This window comes from Apodemus sylvaticus, chromosome 2 (assembly GCF_947179515.1).
Source record: "Apodemus sylvaticus chromosome 2, mApoSyl1.1, whole genome shotgun sequence".
In the NCBI taxonomy this organism is placed as follows: Eukaryota; Metazoa; Chordata; class Mammalia; order Rodentia; family Muridae; genus Apodemus; species Apodemus sylvaticus.
Genome location: NC_067473.1, coordinates 4,371,765 through 4,390,325, shown reverse-complemented (window position 1 = coordinate 4,390,325; position 18,561 = coordinate 4,371,765). Strand labels below are relative to the sequence as shown.

The window sequence follows — 18,561 nt, the reverse complement described above, 5'->3', positions numbered from 1 at the left end:
AGTAAGAATGTACCTGTCTAATTTTTCAACTAAAGTATATAATTAGCTCATAAACAGAATTCATCAATTGATTTGTGAAACATTAGGCTTTCATCAAAATTATATTGCTTCTACTCAGCAAGACCTTTTTGAAATACAATTCTTCAAAGGCAGAAAAATAACTAAAAATATATAAGTATCTGCTTCAAAGAATATTTACCATCAATGAACACAGGTCCAGAGAATGAATCTAAAGAGAAAAGAAGCTCTCATTCTGTAACGGTCCTAGCTTGTTAATCAATGAGAACAGTATAATCATCAAGTTGTAGGTACACAGTGTTGTTGCCTCAGACATGGAGTTTGAAGCCCTAATGTAACAGTTAACTAATAAGCAAACATGCCACATGACCTAGACTAACTCGCCAGTCTCTGTAAGTGTCAAGTAGTGATAACAATTCCTTCAAGTTGTAGACAAGGTTAATTAAGACAAGTCAGAGGTGTTTCCTGGAGTGTTCACCATTTAGGGAACACTTCTATTTCTATGAACTAATATATTTTGAATCTCTTGTCTACTTCCATATTAATATTTGGAGTTATTTATAACTTATAACTTAAAACAAAGGCAAAGTTTAAGTTCTGTATACAATTGCTATGAATTAATAGCACACAGCAAAATTATAGTCATATCATAATCAAGAAAATGTTTCAGTATAATAAAAGTTTCCCGTGTCTACTCTTTAGAATCAAACTCTCTTCCTGTCTTCCCCATAGTTACTGCTAAAATACCACTCATCTCTGTAACTGTCATTTCAATGTTATATAAATTATTGGGAATAGCCTCTTTCTGCTTAATGTAATACTCTCAAAATATAAGCTGTATTCATGTACCAGCAGTTTTATTACTTTTATTGCTTTATATTTTTTCCAATCAAAAACAGATGCACCAAACTTTAATCATCCCAAACCATTGGTGATGGGATGTGGTATCTGTTTTCCTTTTCTCTTCTTGAGATGGAATTTCATTGTTACATATGCTGGCACTAAACTCAGGAACCTCAGGCTTTTCTCACAGCTAGGATAACAGTGATGTGCCCCTGTTCCCAGCCTGTTGGAATGACACTGGATAAAGCTTCTATAAACATTAATGAATAAGTAATTTATAAGAGCCCTAAGGGAATAATTCGTTTAGGTAAATAACTATAAGTGAGTTCTTAACTCATCTTGCACACTTCAGTTTAAACTTGTTTTTTACAGTGATTTTAAAGCTTTACAACCTTTTGGCCTTCATGGTTTCATTTTTTGGAAATAAGCCCCCTTTCAAGGTATACCAAGTTTTTTCTTCCTCCCTCTTTTCTTTTGTGTCACTGTTCTGAAGGCACTCAAAGGGAACTTAGTTTCTCACACATGCTAGACAAGTACTGTACCACTGAACTACAGCTCTAATCTTCAGTTCAGTGGTAATTCTTAAGAGCAAAATAGGAGATAAACATAAAAATATGCTATGACAAAAAAAAATCACAGAGTGATTCAAATGCTGTATCTTAAGTTTTATTAAGGATGAGGTAAGCCGGGCAGTGGTGGCCTGTAATCCGAGCACTCTGGGAGGCAGAGGCAGGTGGATTTCTGAGTTCCTGGCCAGCCTGGTCTACAGAGTGAGTTCCAGGACAGCCAGGGCTATACAGAGAAACCCTGTCTCGAAAAACAAAACAAAACAAAACAAAGAAAAAATAAGGTAAAGGTAAAAACATGGAGGTAGCCAAATACTTGCTAGATCTGATTCTTGTTCCAAGAAAGCCTTAGTTTATCAAATGATGTGAGAGCATGTATGCTCAAGTGATTTAATTTTTCTTTTTTTCTTCTTAACAAACAAACAAAACAAACAACAACAACAACCCCCACCCCACCAAAGACAGGGTATTACTATGGTCTAGCTATCCTAGAATTCACTATTTTGACATGGTTAGTCTGAAACTTAAAGAGGTCTCTGCCTCCCAAGTGCTAGGATTAGAGAGGTGTGTGTGTGTGTGTGTGTGTGTACGTGCGCGCGCACAACTCAAAGAGGTCTCTGCCTCCCAAGTGCTAGGATTAGAGGGGTGGGTGTGTGTGTGTGCGTGTGCGTGTGCGTGTGTGCGTGTGTGTGTGTGTATGTGTGCGCGCTCCCCCTCCCTGCTGTGATTTACTAGTACTAAGGAAACAATCCAATGATTGCAGGGTCACGGAGAAGTATATAAATAGTTCTGAGCCAGAGCTGTAAGAGACAGTGTCTTCAGTGGCAGCAAGCACTGCTCATTAGGACTGGGCAGCCACTCCCTCAGCTGTTAAGAGGTCTTTCCTGAGGCACACCAATACAGCTCTTGAGCTGTGGACGGCTTTCATCTTAAACCTGAGCATTACCTGCTCGAGCTGCTTCTGAACCATACTCTGCTGCTCAGTGACATGCTTGAGCTGCTCTGCATCCTCTTCTGGGAACTCTCGCCCTGCCTTCTTGGCCGTGCGCTGCTTGGCTGAAAGGGCTTTCTTAGATTTTCTATGTGCACCAATTTGTTCTTCAAGATATTTCTGCTGCATCTGAAGCAGCTGCTGAGTCTCCTGTAGCCATTCTTCATACTGCTTACGCTGAGAGTCATCTGAGGGAAGAATCAAAATTCAACTGTCTTAATTTTTCTAAATAGTCCAAGATTATTAAAAGTTAAGCAAATTCATTTGTAAGAAGACAAATTTTATTGTGAATATTTTAAAGAAAAATTGAAAACAAAATTCTAATTATTAGAGTCCTTTATAACTATGGAGTAACAGCTTCTAGAAAATTGTATTTACTCAAGAAAGCCAGAGAATGCTCAATTAAAACACTAATTAACTAATGCTTGTAAGTTCTGCAACTTCCAAAAGAACCATCAAATTATCTGATCCATAAACCAAACTGTATATAAATGTTGTATGTGCATTTTATTAATTCAATTGTACAGACTGAAGAGGCAAGGAAGATATATCCCACTAACATCCAGAGCTTAGTTTAGGTAGCCATTTACCATGCTGATTTCTCGTAAAGCCTTCCACTACTACATCTTAGTAGTGGAGGAAAAAGGAAGCAGGGAGATGAAACCCAGAAAACTTTAAAAAGAAGCACTTTGAGGTCTACATTTTATAAAGGAAATATACTAAGTTAAAAACACTGGTAACTTCCATTAGCTTTCTAATGTCTATGTCTACGGGGAGGTGATAGGTAGCCACGCAAGGCCTTCACATCTCAACTGCTAATGCCTCTCCCGTTACAGCTTTCCTTACTCTAAGATCCCTCCTTGTTCTCCCAGAGCACATTATTCCATTGATGCCAAGTCCCCCAAAAAAGGTTATCTCATGTAGTAAAAAACTGAGTATTCCTTTTTGACTGACTACAAAACAAAGAAAACCACAATCCTAGAAGGACATTAGCTGAAAATAACATCAATGATAACAGAATATTGTCATACATTAAGATCCAACCAAATCCAATGGGCACAATACAGCCAGAAAAAGCCAGTTGGTCATTGTACTTTACTTATTTTTAATACAAATATGTATTCAAATTATGATCATAATCGATGCAGGGGAATTTCAAAAGGTCAGACTTTGGGTTTGTTCCTAAACCCAGAAGTTCCAGTATATGTATGAAGGTGCAATCTAGTGCACTAAATTTGAAGGGCTTTTGTCAAGAACAGGCTTTTTCACAAGGTTTCAGAAGTTCTGCTTCTGGTAGAATGAGACCTACCGCAAGGAAAGCCTTTCTGGTTTCTGGAACCAGGAGAGCAGAGGTGAGCAAAATGAAAGATAATGGTGAAAAAAGTTAGCTAAACAGTCTGAAGATTTCAGAAAGGTTCAGTTTGAGGGAACGTTAAATGCTATCCTGAACCGCCTTGGGACCCCTAAGGACAGCTAGAAGGGTTCAGTGGCCTTTTGCACACTTGACCTTCACACCATGCTAAAACCCAGCTGCTTTGAAACATATTCCCTTTGTTTTTCCCCATTTAGTGTCCTTGTCATAGGCAGACTGTCATGAAAACAAACATGGTTTAATGCTATAGATTGGAAAGAGGCAAATCTATTTAAAAAAAATAAATGTTGAAGAAAATAGGGAAGATAGTTTTCCTGAATTAAAGTATTTATTTCTAACTAATTCCTCATGCACAGTGGAAAAAAACAATGGAAACACATGCCTTGCTGTAAAGATGTCTAGGACAGTGACCTCTGATAGGAGAGGAGGGCACTCAGGCTTACAGTAACATCTACACTAATTCCAAGCTTCAAAACAACACAAATATATTCAAACAAGCAATCCCCAGAAAACAGGTAACTTATTAGATTTATACTTACTGACAAAGCCTGGACCAAAATTTGGAGGATTAGGCCTAGAAATCTGATGTGTTATACTGCCATCCTAAAATAAGTAAAATTTACAAATATGTTTAATTCCATACTTCAGTTTAAGAGGGGGATAAAACTTAAAAATGAAGGAAAAATGAAAAAAAATTTTAACTTTCTAAAACATCTTTATACTTTTTCTTCTCTTATAAATACTAGAATAATTAAGTTGGGCAACAGTTTAATACCGAACACTTATTTTTATCTCTGAACTATATTTTCTATATTTAGTTGAATGGAAAATAATGAATTAGTCATCTGAAAGATAATACTAAGGCAAATCAAATCTCGCATATTTAAGCTAAAAACCCATATGAATCTGATGTATTGATGATGCCCACCTGGTTTCTTTTGTCAATAAACACATAATTCATAAACACATGTTCTAGATTCACTAAACTGTACTGTATAACAAAAAGCTAATTATAACAAGAATTAATACAGTATACATATAAAAGAAAATGCACTCATTAGGCTGTTAGTCTTATGTTCTTATTAATAGGCCTTGTTTCTTTCATGGTGTTTGAATAGCTGATAATTTCACAATTTCCTGGTCAGGACCTGATAAGTAAATCTTGGAAAAAATCTTTACCCGGATGATTCAAGTTCTGTTAGGCATGAGCTATGCTCAGCAGCCAGAATACAGCGTGTTCAATCTTACAGGGAATCTGGCAGGGAAGCTGATGCAACATTTGATAGCACACAGGAAAGAAGCTCAAGAACTTGCTGAAGGTGCACACTGAATGCACAGTAAAACTGAGAATTTAGAAAGCTCAGCTACAATACTTATGCCTTTCCAGTACATCAAAATTTATACTCTTAATAGGGAAAAAGAATAAATTATCTGTATAATAGATATAAATGATAACTAGCAGAATATAAGATAATTCCAAAAGCACACAGATCAAGGTCCCCCTATACCAGGCAAATACATGTTTTAAAAATCAACATAGGAAATGGCACATGAAAAGTTGTTTCCAGACTTCATAACATGAACATAGCATTGATGTTTAAACTTTGAGTTGATTATAGATGCTCAATATTAAAAAAAAAAAAACCCCAAAGTCATCTCAAGGAATAATTATACCTAATAGGATGATTGCAGACTGTTTCCAACAATTATACATTTTAAATGTGATGGATTAAGTCCAATTATCAGGATATGAAATGTCTTTCCAGAGTAAGAAATAAATATAAAGTCAGAAGCCCAAAGAACTTCGCCTCCCTCCAAATGACTTTCTATCATTAATGTGTGCAAGTCCTTTGCAGAAATTCCAGTTCTTAAATCTGTCTTTATTTTACAAAGCAACAACACATCTTTATTTCACTGTGTTGCCAGAAGATAAGACTCCTAATTCCTTTCTAGGAGGGGCTTCACTATGATTTGGATTTGATAAGACATAGGTCCATGTGTCTTCCATAAACCAATGATTCAAGCAGCATTACCTGAGCTGCAGCTTGTGGCACTAGGCTCTGGCCCTCACTGTTGTGTGCTCCAGCCACGGATGGGCCCATGAAGGGGAATCTGTAAAGGAAAGCACACAGTGTCAACTGGTGATCTTAGAACAAGTGACACAGGTACCTAATAATGTGCTCTTCCAGGGAAGAGAGAAGTAACGATGACGATTTCCACTGGAGAGTTCTGACAACTGGCTTCTGTGCGCCCCACAGATCTCTTCTCAATACACACTCAGCACCTTCTTATTACTATGGATGGCTGCTCAGAATGGCTAGGCTGCTATCTTCTGCGTAAAAGGCTGCGTAAAAAGCCAGCTAAACTATTGCAGAGCTTGGGCCCTCAGGTTTCACAAAAATATTTTTTATGATACAATTAGGGTGAAAATCTAGCTCCAATATGCAAACTAGGAATTTTTTTTCCTAGTTAGAATCTTTATTAAAAATGAACAGGTGGACTGAGCTTGGTATTTCATGAGAGGGTGATGGAGATGGAATGTCACAAGTTCAGGGCCAGCCTGAGCTACATTAAGAGTTTCAAGCCAACTTGTGCTACAGATTGAAGATACTGGGTATGAGAATATGGGGTGCTACTTAGCTCTTTTATAGTTTAAAACAAAAGTATCTCAAAAAATTTCACAATTCTTGTATGTATTTGTATATAATGATTAAACCAAATTAAACTAGTGACTAATCTCTATAGTTAAATCCATTTGGTGAAACCTTATTTATTCTAATTAAACTAGTAGCTAGCATAGAATCACTATGGCTTATTTGAAAACATGTCTGTCTTAAGGCACTGAATGCTTTAACATATTAAGATATCCATAGAACACAATTTCAAAATAGATCAAAAAATATTGTAAAGAAGCATTTAGGTGTTATTAGACTTTAGAGTGTATATTTGTGATTTCTTTCTCAGAAGTCTGATTGATTTATCTTCCTTCTCCCTACTATAGCACTGGTACAGAATAGTCTCAATCCGATTATCACTTGCTGTATGCAACCATCATCTAATGTACTACACTACTCTCAGAACTCAGAATGGTCCCCAGTACCCTCACCATGTGACCGACAAAAGCCCGCATGTCTAACAGGGACAGACACAATTATGTTGAACACATATGAAATGCTGAGAGTTCTGATTCTAAGGCCCATGTTTTAAATTAAGGATCAAACAAAATCTAGCATTTCCTTGACTCTAAGTATCAAGTTAAAATACAGTATTATTTATTAGCAGTACTATACTCTCACCAGTAGGAAACATGATTTTTCTATCAAGTGTTGTACATTCATAATAGGTCATTACCAATCTTGACATTATAAAACTTACAACTAAGTTTGTTAATGTATTATGATACACACATGAATATATTCAAAGATTATTAACTATGCTATAAATGTGAATCTAAATATCTGAAAAGACTTTCAAAGGTTTCAAGGTTTTAAGGTTTAAAAGGCTTATGTCATAAAGTTACCCTGAGAGAGGAACAATATTAATATATCCAGGTAGGTAGTAAAAATCTTTAAAAACCACTATTACCTCTACTTTGACCTCAAAAAGGAGTCTTAATCATACTCAAGGTATTACACAGTTCCCTAAAGCATATGTCTATATCTTCAATCTACACAAACTCTGTATTCAACTCTACATTCATTTACAATCCCTATAAGTTTTTCAACAAGATCATTATAATAAATTGAGGATCTGATTACTGTTCTGACAGAAATCAGAAACAGCAATACAACACAAAGAATCATTCAAAGTATTTGTCAAAAATACAAGCATTCAAACATCATTCCTAGAAAATCCCATTCAGTAGGTCTGTAAAAAGGTAAAGAAACTTCATTTTAAAGGGTAATTGTGGGGACACTCAAATAATTCTGAAGTTAGAAAATGACCAAGATACAAGAAGCACTTCACTGGGGAGCACAACCACTGTAACTTAACAATAACTCAACTCTAATACCCTTCTTGAATGTACAATTTGCATTTTTCTGTAAGATGTTAAAACTATCCAACTATCCCAACCCTAGTATCCAAATGTCCCATAAATTGCTGTTTTCCCTTCTCTAATTCAAAGTCATTTTGGGACTATTTCATTTCAGAGTTAAACTGATATTTTCCGTAACTACTAAGCTTCTTGAATGAAAATTTTAGTGCTAACCACTCCCCCCTCCCCAATAGACAGGTTTTCTCTGTATAGCCCTGGCTGTCCTGGAACTCACTCTGTAGATCAGGCTGGCCTTGAACTCAGAAGTCCGCCTGCCCCTGCCTCCTGAGTGCTGGGATTAAAGGTATGCACTAACACCATCTGGCACTAACCACTTCTTTAAATAAAAAAACCAAACATACAAAAACAGTTTGAATTTGTTCAATGACCAAGTCATTCTTCCTAATGTTTGTGTAGTATTTTATTTGTTCATTCTCCCTAAAATGAAAGGAAATTAATTCCCTGATTCCAGCTAACTTAAAAGCTCATTATATCCAGAAAGCTGGCTTTTGAGTGTTAATGAACTCTAAGAAGTAGGGGTGCTTTCATGCATACCCCCATGCCTGGGAAGAAGTAAAGCTTTTACCTACCTGCTCATTACCATTGGTGGCATGCCCAGACTGCTCTGTGCCATCACTTTATTTATGCCTTTAAGGGCCACCATTTTCGCTTTCATTATAGGATCTGTAATTGCATCAAAATCTAAAGAAGAAATGTATTTTGACATTATTTATTTCATAATTTAAGTTCCTGGCTCAAGATATATGAAGTGGTAAACTTAAGTATCACAATTACATAATTTATAAATTCTTAAACCTTACTTAATAATCATTATATATTTCTACACTACATAGGAGAATCTAGAAATAGTAACAACCTAATTTAGCTGCATTTCAGGTGTCTATAACGGAAGCATACTTTAATATATTAGTTCTTCAGAAAGTAGAAAAAGTCTGTCAGTCTACAGGAGATCATAACAGTGATGTTCAGCAATGAAATTCCCAGTGGTTCAAACCTTCATAGTGCCAATTAGAATGATCTTATTTTTAGTAATGCAATAAAAGAAGTGAGAATTTGCAGTTATTTCTAATAATAAAAAATTCCACTAAATTAGTTATCAGTTTTTAAAAGGAAAAAAAAAACTAATATCCCCAAGATATACCTACAAAATAAAACTGTGAAGAGGATCCTGAGAGTATCTCTTTGCATAAATATAAGTGAAAAAAGAGCCGTACAATGGAATTTGTACCACATGTTGATACAATGCTTTTTGCTACTGTCTAGAAAAGAGTAATCTTCAGATATATGCCTGCTGAATTCTTCTAGGCAAGGCAATGAAGGGTTTGGGTTGCATGGACATGTATTTTTATTAAAATTAGTAAAGCAACAAAAATACATTGAATTTATTCAGAAGTGTCTGTGGGGGATAATAAACCAAAATGCAAAAAAACCTTTACCAAACACTTGTACACAAAAGAACAAGAAATTTTACTTCTATCATAGTTTCCTTACATTTCTCTTCTTATAACAACTGGCAGATAAAACTAAAAACACCATAAAAAACCAAACTGACTAAGGTCACAATTCAAGGTTATCTTCATTTGTCTGACCTGGAAGGAATCTAAAATTTCTTTTCAGTTTAAAGACTTGAGAAATCAGAAAATTCTCAGATAACAGTGATCCAAATGTAATCTCAATTATGAAAATTTACAAGCATGCTGCATGTACTCATGCCCTCAGTAACTTGAGACAGAAAGAATTTCCTACCAATATTAGGGAAGAATGGTTCTGACCGCTGACGAATCATGGCTTGCATTTGTCTTTGCTGTTGCTGTTCCTGCCTCTCTTGATCCAAAAGATCTTGTAGAAGCAAAGGCTGTTCCTCTAGAAGGAGGGGCCTCTCTCTGTTCGGATGGGCTAATGTTTGAGGAATCATTAGCTGCTGTGGTCCAGACATGCCACTGGTGCTGGACTGATTTGTGAGAGGCACAGTTTGATTTGTAGGTTTCCCTGTCCCTAAATTATGGTTCACTGATGACTGGCCCTGAATGAATCCTGGATTTACTGGCACACCCTGAGAAAAAGCATGGTTTACCCTAGGGACCCCTGTTACATTAGAATTCACGGTATTATCCAAAAGAGGGCCAGGTGGTGCTATTAAAGTAGGAGGCAAACTTGACCCATGAGTGGAGGGTGAGATGGGCAGAGTTGGTGGGGAGGACCCCGGAGGCCTAATGTCTGAACTATCACACTTCTCACTAGAAAGTAAACTTGAGAGAACTGGAGTTGATCCTGTTATATCACAAGAGTTCATCACATCCTGAGCAGGCAGAGGAGTGGATCCTTGAATGGCACTAACACCAGGACCAGCATTCTCATGGTTCTTTCTTTCCTCAAGCATATCTTGATCAGTAGTCAGCAGAGCAGTCTTTCCTCTGTCACTGTGATCAGTCTGAGCAGAAGTCTGTGAGCATGCAGTGTCAGCATGACCTCTACTGTCATCATGGTTTTTAATGTCACTCTGTATTTCTTCTTTAGAGTGGGGAGACAGAACTTCTGTCTTTATCTTACTGGTACCACTGAATTTTTTCTGTAGCAAATCCTTTTCTTCAAGAAGCAGAGTTTTGTCCCCTTGATCCCTTGTTTTTGGTTCAACAGATTCACACTGATTATCTAGCTTATCATCAATTGGAACATTAAGGTCTAATTCCTCATTGAACATACTTTTTTTATCCCCTAAGTCAAGTTCTGGATCTGTGTATGCAATGATATCAAATTCACCTGACCTTAGGAGGTCATCCAGGTTAGGGTCATTGGTTTCCAAATTGCCTAAAGTGTCTAGATCATCACCCTTGCCATCCTCTGGGTCTAAATTTAAATTTTCTAGATCTTCATCATCCAAATCTTTGACTTCAACTCCCTCAAGATCTTTCACATCCAGTTCTTTCACAGAAGGATCATCAGAGTCTAGTTTTTCCTCCAGGCCATCAGAAGACTGACCAGATATCTCTAAGTTATCTGGTGGTGTTTCAGCTGGGGTAGATGTTGATAAAGGAGCCTCATTAAATTCACTACTTAAAGAATGAGTTAGGGGCCTCATAACAGAAGATTGGTGGGCAGGATTATTTTGTTCTTGCTGAGAAGGTGGGACCTGTTCTAAATTTGGATGCACAGATAACTGATTAGGTACACACTGGGGAGGTTGTCTTATGGGGTCTGTGTGCCTAGGACCAGGAAAATCAGGTCTGGGAAGGAAATTTCCATGTCTTGGATGAGAAGGTGACTCTATAACAGTGCCAGGAGAAGCAGCAAATGGCAACCGTGACCTTCCATCAGGAGCTCTATGCCTCAACTCAATAAATGCTTGGCCTAGTATATTATGCTGCTGAACTGGCAGACTCTGTGGTGGGAAGTGCTGAGGAAGCCCAACTGGATTATTTCCTGGTGGGTTATTTGAAGGCCTAGGCACTTCCATAGACACTGCTCTTCTTAGGTGTGGAGGAATCCCAGGTCCTGGTATTTGCTGAGGCACATGGAAGCCATCTTGGCTCGGCATGGAACCATGGTTAGCTCCTGGAAATCCAAATCTAAAAGCCAGAAAAACAAACAAGCAAATAATTAAGAATGATAATTAATTAGAATTGCGATGAGAAAAGAAAAAGAAGTTTTAAGTTACTCTACAGATTAAAAAAAAATACTGTTGCTAAGCCCAGTGATAGTGAAAATGAAGATATTGTTACAGGAGTTGGAAGAAGGCAAGAATATGATCAAAATACATTACTCTCTCTCTCTCTCACACACACACACACACACAAAACTTTAAATTTTTTATTTTTAAAAAATAGACAAAACTAGGATAGTGAGGGGGCTCAACGGGTAAAAGCGTTTGTCCTGTAAATGATCTGAATATGACTCCCAGAACACATGAAGGAGAGAATTTATTCTACAAAGTTGGTCTCTGGCTACCACATGTGTCTTGTGGCTCACACAATAAAGTAGAAAATTTTAAAAGAAAAAGAAAGACAGGCAGACACTGTTTGGACAGGTGGCCCAGCCACTAAGGACTTATTGAACAAGCATGATGATCATATTTTATATACCCTGCACACAGGCACACAAGCCAAGCATTGTGGTGATGCCTATAACCCTAGTGGGGTGGGAGGAAGAGACAAGATCGTCCCTAGAATTGACTGGAAGGCTAGTCTTGCCACATCAGTGAGTTCTAGGTTGAAGGAGAGATCTTATTCTCAAAAATATATGGTAAAGAACAAGACACTCAGCACCCACCTCTTACCTTGCACATGTGCATACACATCCTACACAGATACACCATTTTTTTTAAAGCGCACAAAAAAGCAATGGGTGTAAAATACAACTAAGGTGGAATAAAAAAGGAAAAGAAAGAATATAACAGACATAGGTATAAGATTAAGTTGTGTGTCCTCTAAGAAGCACATGTTAAAGAACATTCTCCTTCATCATACATGTTGGCCCACTATACAACCCAACTGTATCCCTCGGTCTCTACAAACAGGCATCTTTCCAATCTCTCTATAAACATCTTACAATTTAACTAAAAGAATAAAATGTACCATTATCATCTGACATACCACAAGAAACTTCATTAGGATTCAGTAGCTACATTTTAGAAGCTATGATTGGGCTGGCATGATAATCTAACAAAACATCCATCAAGAGTTCTTAGAGGAAAGAAGCCCATGATCTCTCCTTAGCTAAAAACAATAATGACTGTATCTCACAGTGATAAAAAGAAGAAAATCATAACAATTTCTTGCCAAATAGTAATGCTATTTGTCCAGGTCCTTTTTCTAATACCAACAATTTAGCACAAAATTAAAAACATTACCTAAATCCATGAGGTCTCATCCCCATACCAGCAACCTCAGGAGGATAGGATCCACGCTGATCTTTGGGGAAAACTGCGTATCTAGGTCCTAGTGGAGGGATAACAGGTGATCGAGTACTCCCAGGATAGGGAGGTGGAGGGCGACTGAAGGCCTGGTTGATACTCTCTGGCTGCCAGTGTGGAAGGGGCACTGGGTGAGGCACTACTGCTGTATCCTGAGGCCCCTTCTCCTGGCGACTAGCATTCTTCTTCTGCTGTTGTTGCTGAAGAATCATTTCACGCAGTTTCTGCCGCTAAAGGGAAAGGAACAAAATTGCTGGGACTTATAATTAAACGTTTTTAAAACTCTTAACATTTCCATTATGTGACTACATTAACATTTAAAATTTGAAAGTGTTTTAAAGCTTCATTTAACTATTAAACATACAAACAAAATATTACAACAAAAACTGGTGATTTGGATATTTTTCCATGGCTGAATAACCACCATTAAAGCAAGAATTTTTATATTTAAAGAACTTCCAACAAATTCATGAAGAATAAAATTAGATCCAGGATAAATCTAATTTAAGTAGTATTAATTTTGCCATTTTCATTTTTTCTTTGTATTTAATAAACTCTGTAGAATAACTTAAGAGAAACTTTAATGTACATGTAAATTACCATTTGACTTAATGAGAGCTTCCACAGGTAATATATTTAAAACGTTTGAAAACACTGTAGCACTTACCTGTCTGAGTTTCTCTGTGTCAGCTTGAGACATGTTCACAGTGTTCTGTGTATCAGTTCCTCCTGACGTTGGCACAGGTCCAGGAAGCTGGGAGACACTGGAGAACTGCTGTCCTTGGGAGCTTACAGGAAGGTTTGAAGACTTGCTGAAGTTTCCCTCTGATCCAGGAACTGGACGGTCAACAAGATCATGGGCAACTTGGCTAGCTCCGAAAGACTCAGAATGAGGCCTGGGAGTCATTGGAGGCTGATCATACGGATCACGAACAGCAGACGGGGAAGCATGACTGAATGTGTCTGTAAGGCCAGGCCCAGACGGTCTGGGAGTCTGGGAGCATGTATCAGGTAGCCTTATCAAAGGCCCAGGTAAACCTGGTACTCGATTTTGTGCTGCTTGCAAAAAAGGATCCTGGTTTGGCATGAGGGCTGGTCTTGCACTGGAGGACCTGGTAAAACCCTCTGAAGTCCTTGGCCTTGGTGCTGCTGGTGGCTGAGAATAGGGAACCGAAATTCCAGATCTTGGTGGCCCCAGATGATGAGTATACAGATCAGTGTGTCTCTGATTTGCCACAGATGTAACAAACATGTCTGTCTGTGGAGAAGGCCTGGGTGTAGGTGGCTGTTGACTATATGGATCAATAGTGTTAGGCCGGGGAGTACCAGGAGGCTGGGAGTAAGGATCTGGATTGGATCGAGCTGTTCCTGAGGTTTGAGAATAAGAATCTATAACAGGGCGTGGAGTTCCTGGGGGTTGTGAATATGGGTCCTGAGATGCCGATCTTGATATGGTTCCAGGCTGAGAAAAAGCCCTTGAAGCGTGAGTAAAAGATTCAGTCATTGCTGGGTGTGGAGTTAGGGGAGGCTGGCTATATGGATCATTTGACTGACTATGAGAAAAATTATCTACTGGCCTTGGTGTCAAGGCAGGCCTTTCATAAGGATCAACGGAGAGTCGTCTTGATGCCTGTGACACAGATCCGTATGGATCCTGAGATGGAGGAGGGTGCAGTGGGGTCTTAAAAGGCCCATTACCCAGTGGGGTGGGTGTCAATGATGGTCCTGCATATGGGTCGGGTGGCCGTTGTCTTTGAAAGGCATCTGTTCTAGGAGATGGTTTAGTAAAGTGATCACTGGTTCCAGGTGCTAGAGGACCTTTTGTACTTTGTTCTGAAATCACAGGGGACCTAGGAAGGCTAAAAGGTTTTGGAAACTGATCTGTCATCATGGGCCTAGGTGTATCTGGAGGTTTTGCATAGGGGTCACTGCTTGTCATGGAGGAAGCACATAAATCTCTGGCTGGGGATGGCCTCGTCGCTGATGTTTCATTCACATGAATGGGCCTAGGTACTGAAGATAAAGGCACACAGCTTTCCACTGCTGTAACAGAATTTCTTCTTGGAAAACTATGTCCACCAGGAGGCGGTCTAGGAGTCCCAACCATTTTTGCATAAGGATCCACTGGAGATGGTGGTCTGGAGTGGGATGATCCAGGTGAAAACATCTGTGGAGAAGGTGGCTGAGAATTCTGGGACTGAGAAAGATTTTCCTGAACAGGTATACGAGATGGGGTTGAAGGAGGGGGTGGAGGTTGTGGTTTGACAAACACATCATCTGAAGGTGTGGAAGCAGGGGCACTGGGTAGGTGCTTGGAGAATAGGTCTTTATGGAATGTCTGTGCAGGAGACACATTCCCATTGCCAGCCTGAGGAGTCAAGGGACTCTGTGCTCCACTACTTGGAGTATCTGAACCAGGTGCTACTAGAAGGTGCTGAGAAGCAAGTTGTTGTTGTTGTTGTTGTTGTTGTTGTTGTTGTTGTTGTTGCTGCTGCTGCTGCTGCTGCTGCTCATTCTTCACTTGTTCTAGCTTCTGTGTTGCTTCAATTTTAGCTTGTTGCTTACTTTTCTGACGCATTTGCTGTTAAGATAAGAAAAAAGAACATAGATCACGGAAAGAAGATCAAGTGATGTCAGTAGCTAGCAGATTGCTTCCTAGTAGAAAAAATTACTATCAACAAAAGAGATTATCATCAGAAATATACTGCTATTTATGCATATAGCATTATATTATGTACAATATTTCAATAAGGATCTAAAAACAATTTGAATATATAAATTCCCCAAAAGGGAAATCTATTTTAAAACTTATCAAGTTCTATTAAGAACCATATTCTGAAATGATATAACTACCTCTCTTCTTCAAAAATCAAAAAATGCAATTTCAAAAGCAAATCATCGGGGCTGGTAAGATGGCTCAGCAGTTAAGAGCACTGACTGTTCTTCTGAAGGTCCTGAGTTCAAATCCCAGCAACCACATGGTGGCTCACAACCATCCGTAATAAGATCTAGCGCCCTCTCTGGTGTGTCTGAAGACAGCTACAGTGTACTTACATATCATAATAAATAAATCTTTAAAAAAAAAAAAAAAGCAAATCATCTGAGATCAGACCAGACTGGGCATGTTCAGGATGGTATAATCCAAGACAAAAGCAATTAGATAACAAAAGGAAATCAAATAGAAACAAAGTAGAAAGGAAGATGATAGTATATACAAGTGACTCCCAAAATTCCAGAAGAGAACTCCTACAGCTGATAAACAACTTCAGGAAAGTGGCAGGATATAAAATTAAATCAAATAAGTCAGTAACCTACCATTGTACAAATGATAAACAGGCTGATAAAGAAATTAGGGAAACAACACCCTTCACAATAGCTACAAAAAACATAAAATATCTTGGTATAACTCTTACCAAGCAAGTGAAAGATTTATATGACAACTTCAAATCCCTGAAGAAAGAAATTGAAGATGACCTCAGAGGAAGGAAAGATCTCCCATGCTCAGGATTCATAGGATTAACACAGTGAAAATGACCATCTTATCAAAAGCAATCTATAGATTCAATGTAATTTCCATCAAAATTCTAACATAAATCTTCAGACATGGAAAGAGTAATTCTCAACTTCATATGGAAAAAAAAATCCAGGATAGCCAAAAAAATTCTCAACAATAAAATATCTTCTGGGGAATCACCATCCTTGATCTCATCTGACCTCCAACTAAACTACAAAGCAACAGTGATAACGACAGACAGGCCCATCAATGGAATAGAATCAATGGAATCAAATGGAAAACCCAGAAATAAACCCACACACCTATGGACATTTTGATCTTTGACAAAGAAGTGGAAAACAAACATTGGAAAAAAGAAAATATCTTCAATAAATGGTGCTGGTCTAGCTGAATGTCTGTATGCAGAAGAATGAAAATAGAGCCATATTTATTACCCTGCACAAAGCTCAAATCCAAGTGGATCAAGGACCTCAACAAAAGTCAGAAACACTGAATCAAATAGGACAGAAAGTGGAAAAGAGCCTCAAACTCATTGGCACAAGGAAGTTTCCTAAACAGAACTCCAAAGGTTCAGGCTCCAAGATCAACAATTGATAAGTAGGATCTCATGAAACTAAAAAGCTTCTGTAAGACAAAGGACACTGTCAATAGAACAAATCAGTAAACTACAGATTGGGGGAAAAAACTTCACTAACCCTACATCCTATAGAATTTAATATCCAAAATATATGAAGAACTCAAGAAGTTAACCACCAAAAAACCAAATAACCCAATTTAAAAATGGGAACTCAACAGAGAATTCACAGCAGAAAAAAGAAATCTCAAAGGGCCAAGAAGCACTTAAAGAAATGTTCAAAGTCCTTAATCATCAGAGAAATGCAAATCAAGCCAGTTATGGTGGTGCACCCTGCTAGGATTTGCTGAAGGAGGCAGTGGGTGGAGAGGAGGATCACAAGTTCGAGGCCAGCCTGGGAAATGCAAATCAAAACTACCCTGAGATTCCACCTCAAACAATCAGAATGGCTAAGATCGAAAGATCAGGTGACAGTACATGCTGGCAAGGATGTGGAGAAATCCTCCCAGTCTACCATTGCTGGTGGGATTGCAAGCTGGTGCAACCACTCTGGAAATCAATCTGGCACTTCTTCAGAAAATTGGAAATAGTTTTACCTGAAAATCCAGCCATATTAATCTTGGAAATATATCCAAAAGATGCCCTACCATACCACAGGGACACATGCTCCACTATGTTTATGATAGCCTTATTTGTAATAGCCAGAAACTGGAAACAACCCAGATTTCCATCAAAGAATGGACACAGAAAATGTGGTTCATTTACACAATGGAATACTATTCAGCTATTAAAAACAAGTACAGCGGGCAGTGGTGGCGCATGCCTGTAATCCTAGTACTCTGGGAGGCAGAGGCAGGTAGATTTCTGAGTTTGAGGCCAGCCTGGTCTACAGAGTGAGTTCCAGGACAGCCAGCCAGGGCTATACAGAGAAACCCTGTCTCGAAAAAACAAACAAACAAACAAACAAACAAACAAAACCCCCAAAAACAAACAAACAAACAAAAAAAAAACCAAGTACAACATGAATTTTGCAGGCAAATGAATGGAACTAGAAGATATCACCCTGAGTGAGGTAACCCAGACCCAAAAGGACATGAATGGTATGTACTCACTGATAACGGGATATTAGCGGAAAAAGTACAGAATATCTAGGATACAATCTAAAGATCATAAGAAGCAGAAAGGTACAAGTGAGGATGCTTTAATCCCATTTAGAAGGGGGAAGAAAATAATCACAGAGGCAGAGGGAGGGAGGGGGGACTTTGATAGAAGGGGAGAAGTGGGAAAGGGGAACAGGAGCAGGTATGATGGGCTGGGAAAGTGGGGGTGGGGGAAGAGAAGCCCAGAGGGCAAGGAGAATAAATGGAACCCCTCAGGGGGTTGAAGGTGGGCAGACCCTAGAGTAAGTACCGGACTTGAGAGGTAAGATACTCTCAGGATTCAATGGGGGCAACATTAGCCAAAATGCCCAACAATGGGGAGAGGGAACTCAAAGAGCCCACCTCCAGGAGATAGACAGGGCCTCAAGTGGAGGGTCTGGATTACCAACCTACAGTCAAAATTTCTGACCCAGAATTGTCTAAATGGGACAAAAATGGAGAAGAGACTGAAGGAAAGATGGCTCAATGACTGGCCAAACTTGGATTTATTTCATGGGGGTTGGGAGGAGCTCTAAGGCCTGACACTGATGCTATGATGTGCTTATAGACAGGAGCCT

General features: G+C 38.6%; 1 protein-coding gene across 11 annotated transcripts in view; it reads right to left on the bottom strand.

Annotated features, from left to right (window-relative positions):
* Kmt2c (lysine methyltransferase 2C) overlaps nt 1-18,561 on the bottom strand; it is a 227,668-nt gene that overhangs the window by 30,403 nt on the left and 178,704 nt on the right. For all 11 annotated transcript variants that reach the window (XM_052172978.1, XM_052172983.1, XM_052172986.1 and 8 more), the window contains 7 exons: nt 13,424-15,337; nt 12,694-12,986; nt 9,594-11,413; nt 8,417-8,528; nt 5,824-5,902; nt 4,330-4,393; nt 2,374-2,606 (listed from right to left, as the gene is read on the bottom strand). In XM_052172978.1, coding sequence (XP_052028938.1) covers nt 2,374-2,606; nt 4,330-4,393; nt 5,824-5,902; nt 8,417-8,528; nt 9,594-11,413; nt 12,694-12,986; nt 13,424-15,337 — 4,515 coding nt within the window. The remainder of the gene's footprint in view (nt 1-2,373; nt 2,607-4,329; nt 4,394-5,823; nt 5,903-8,416; nt 8,529-9,593; nt 11,414-12,693; nt 12,987-13,423; nt 15,338-18,561) is intronic.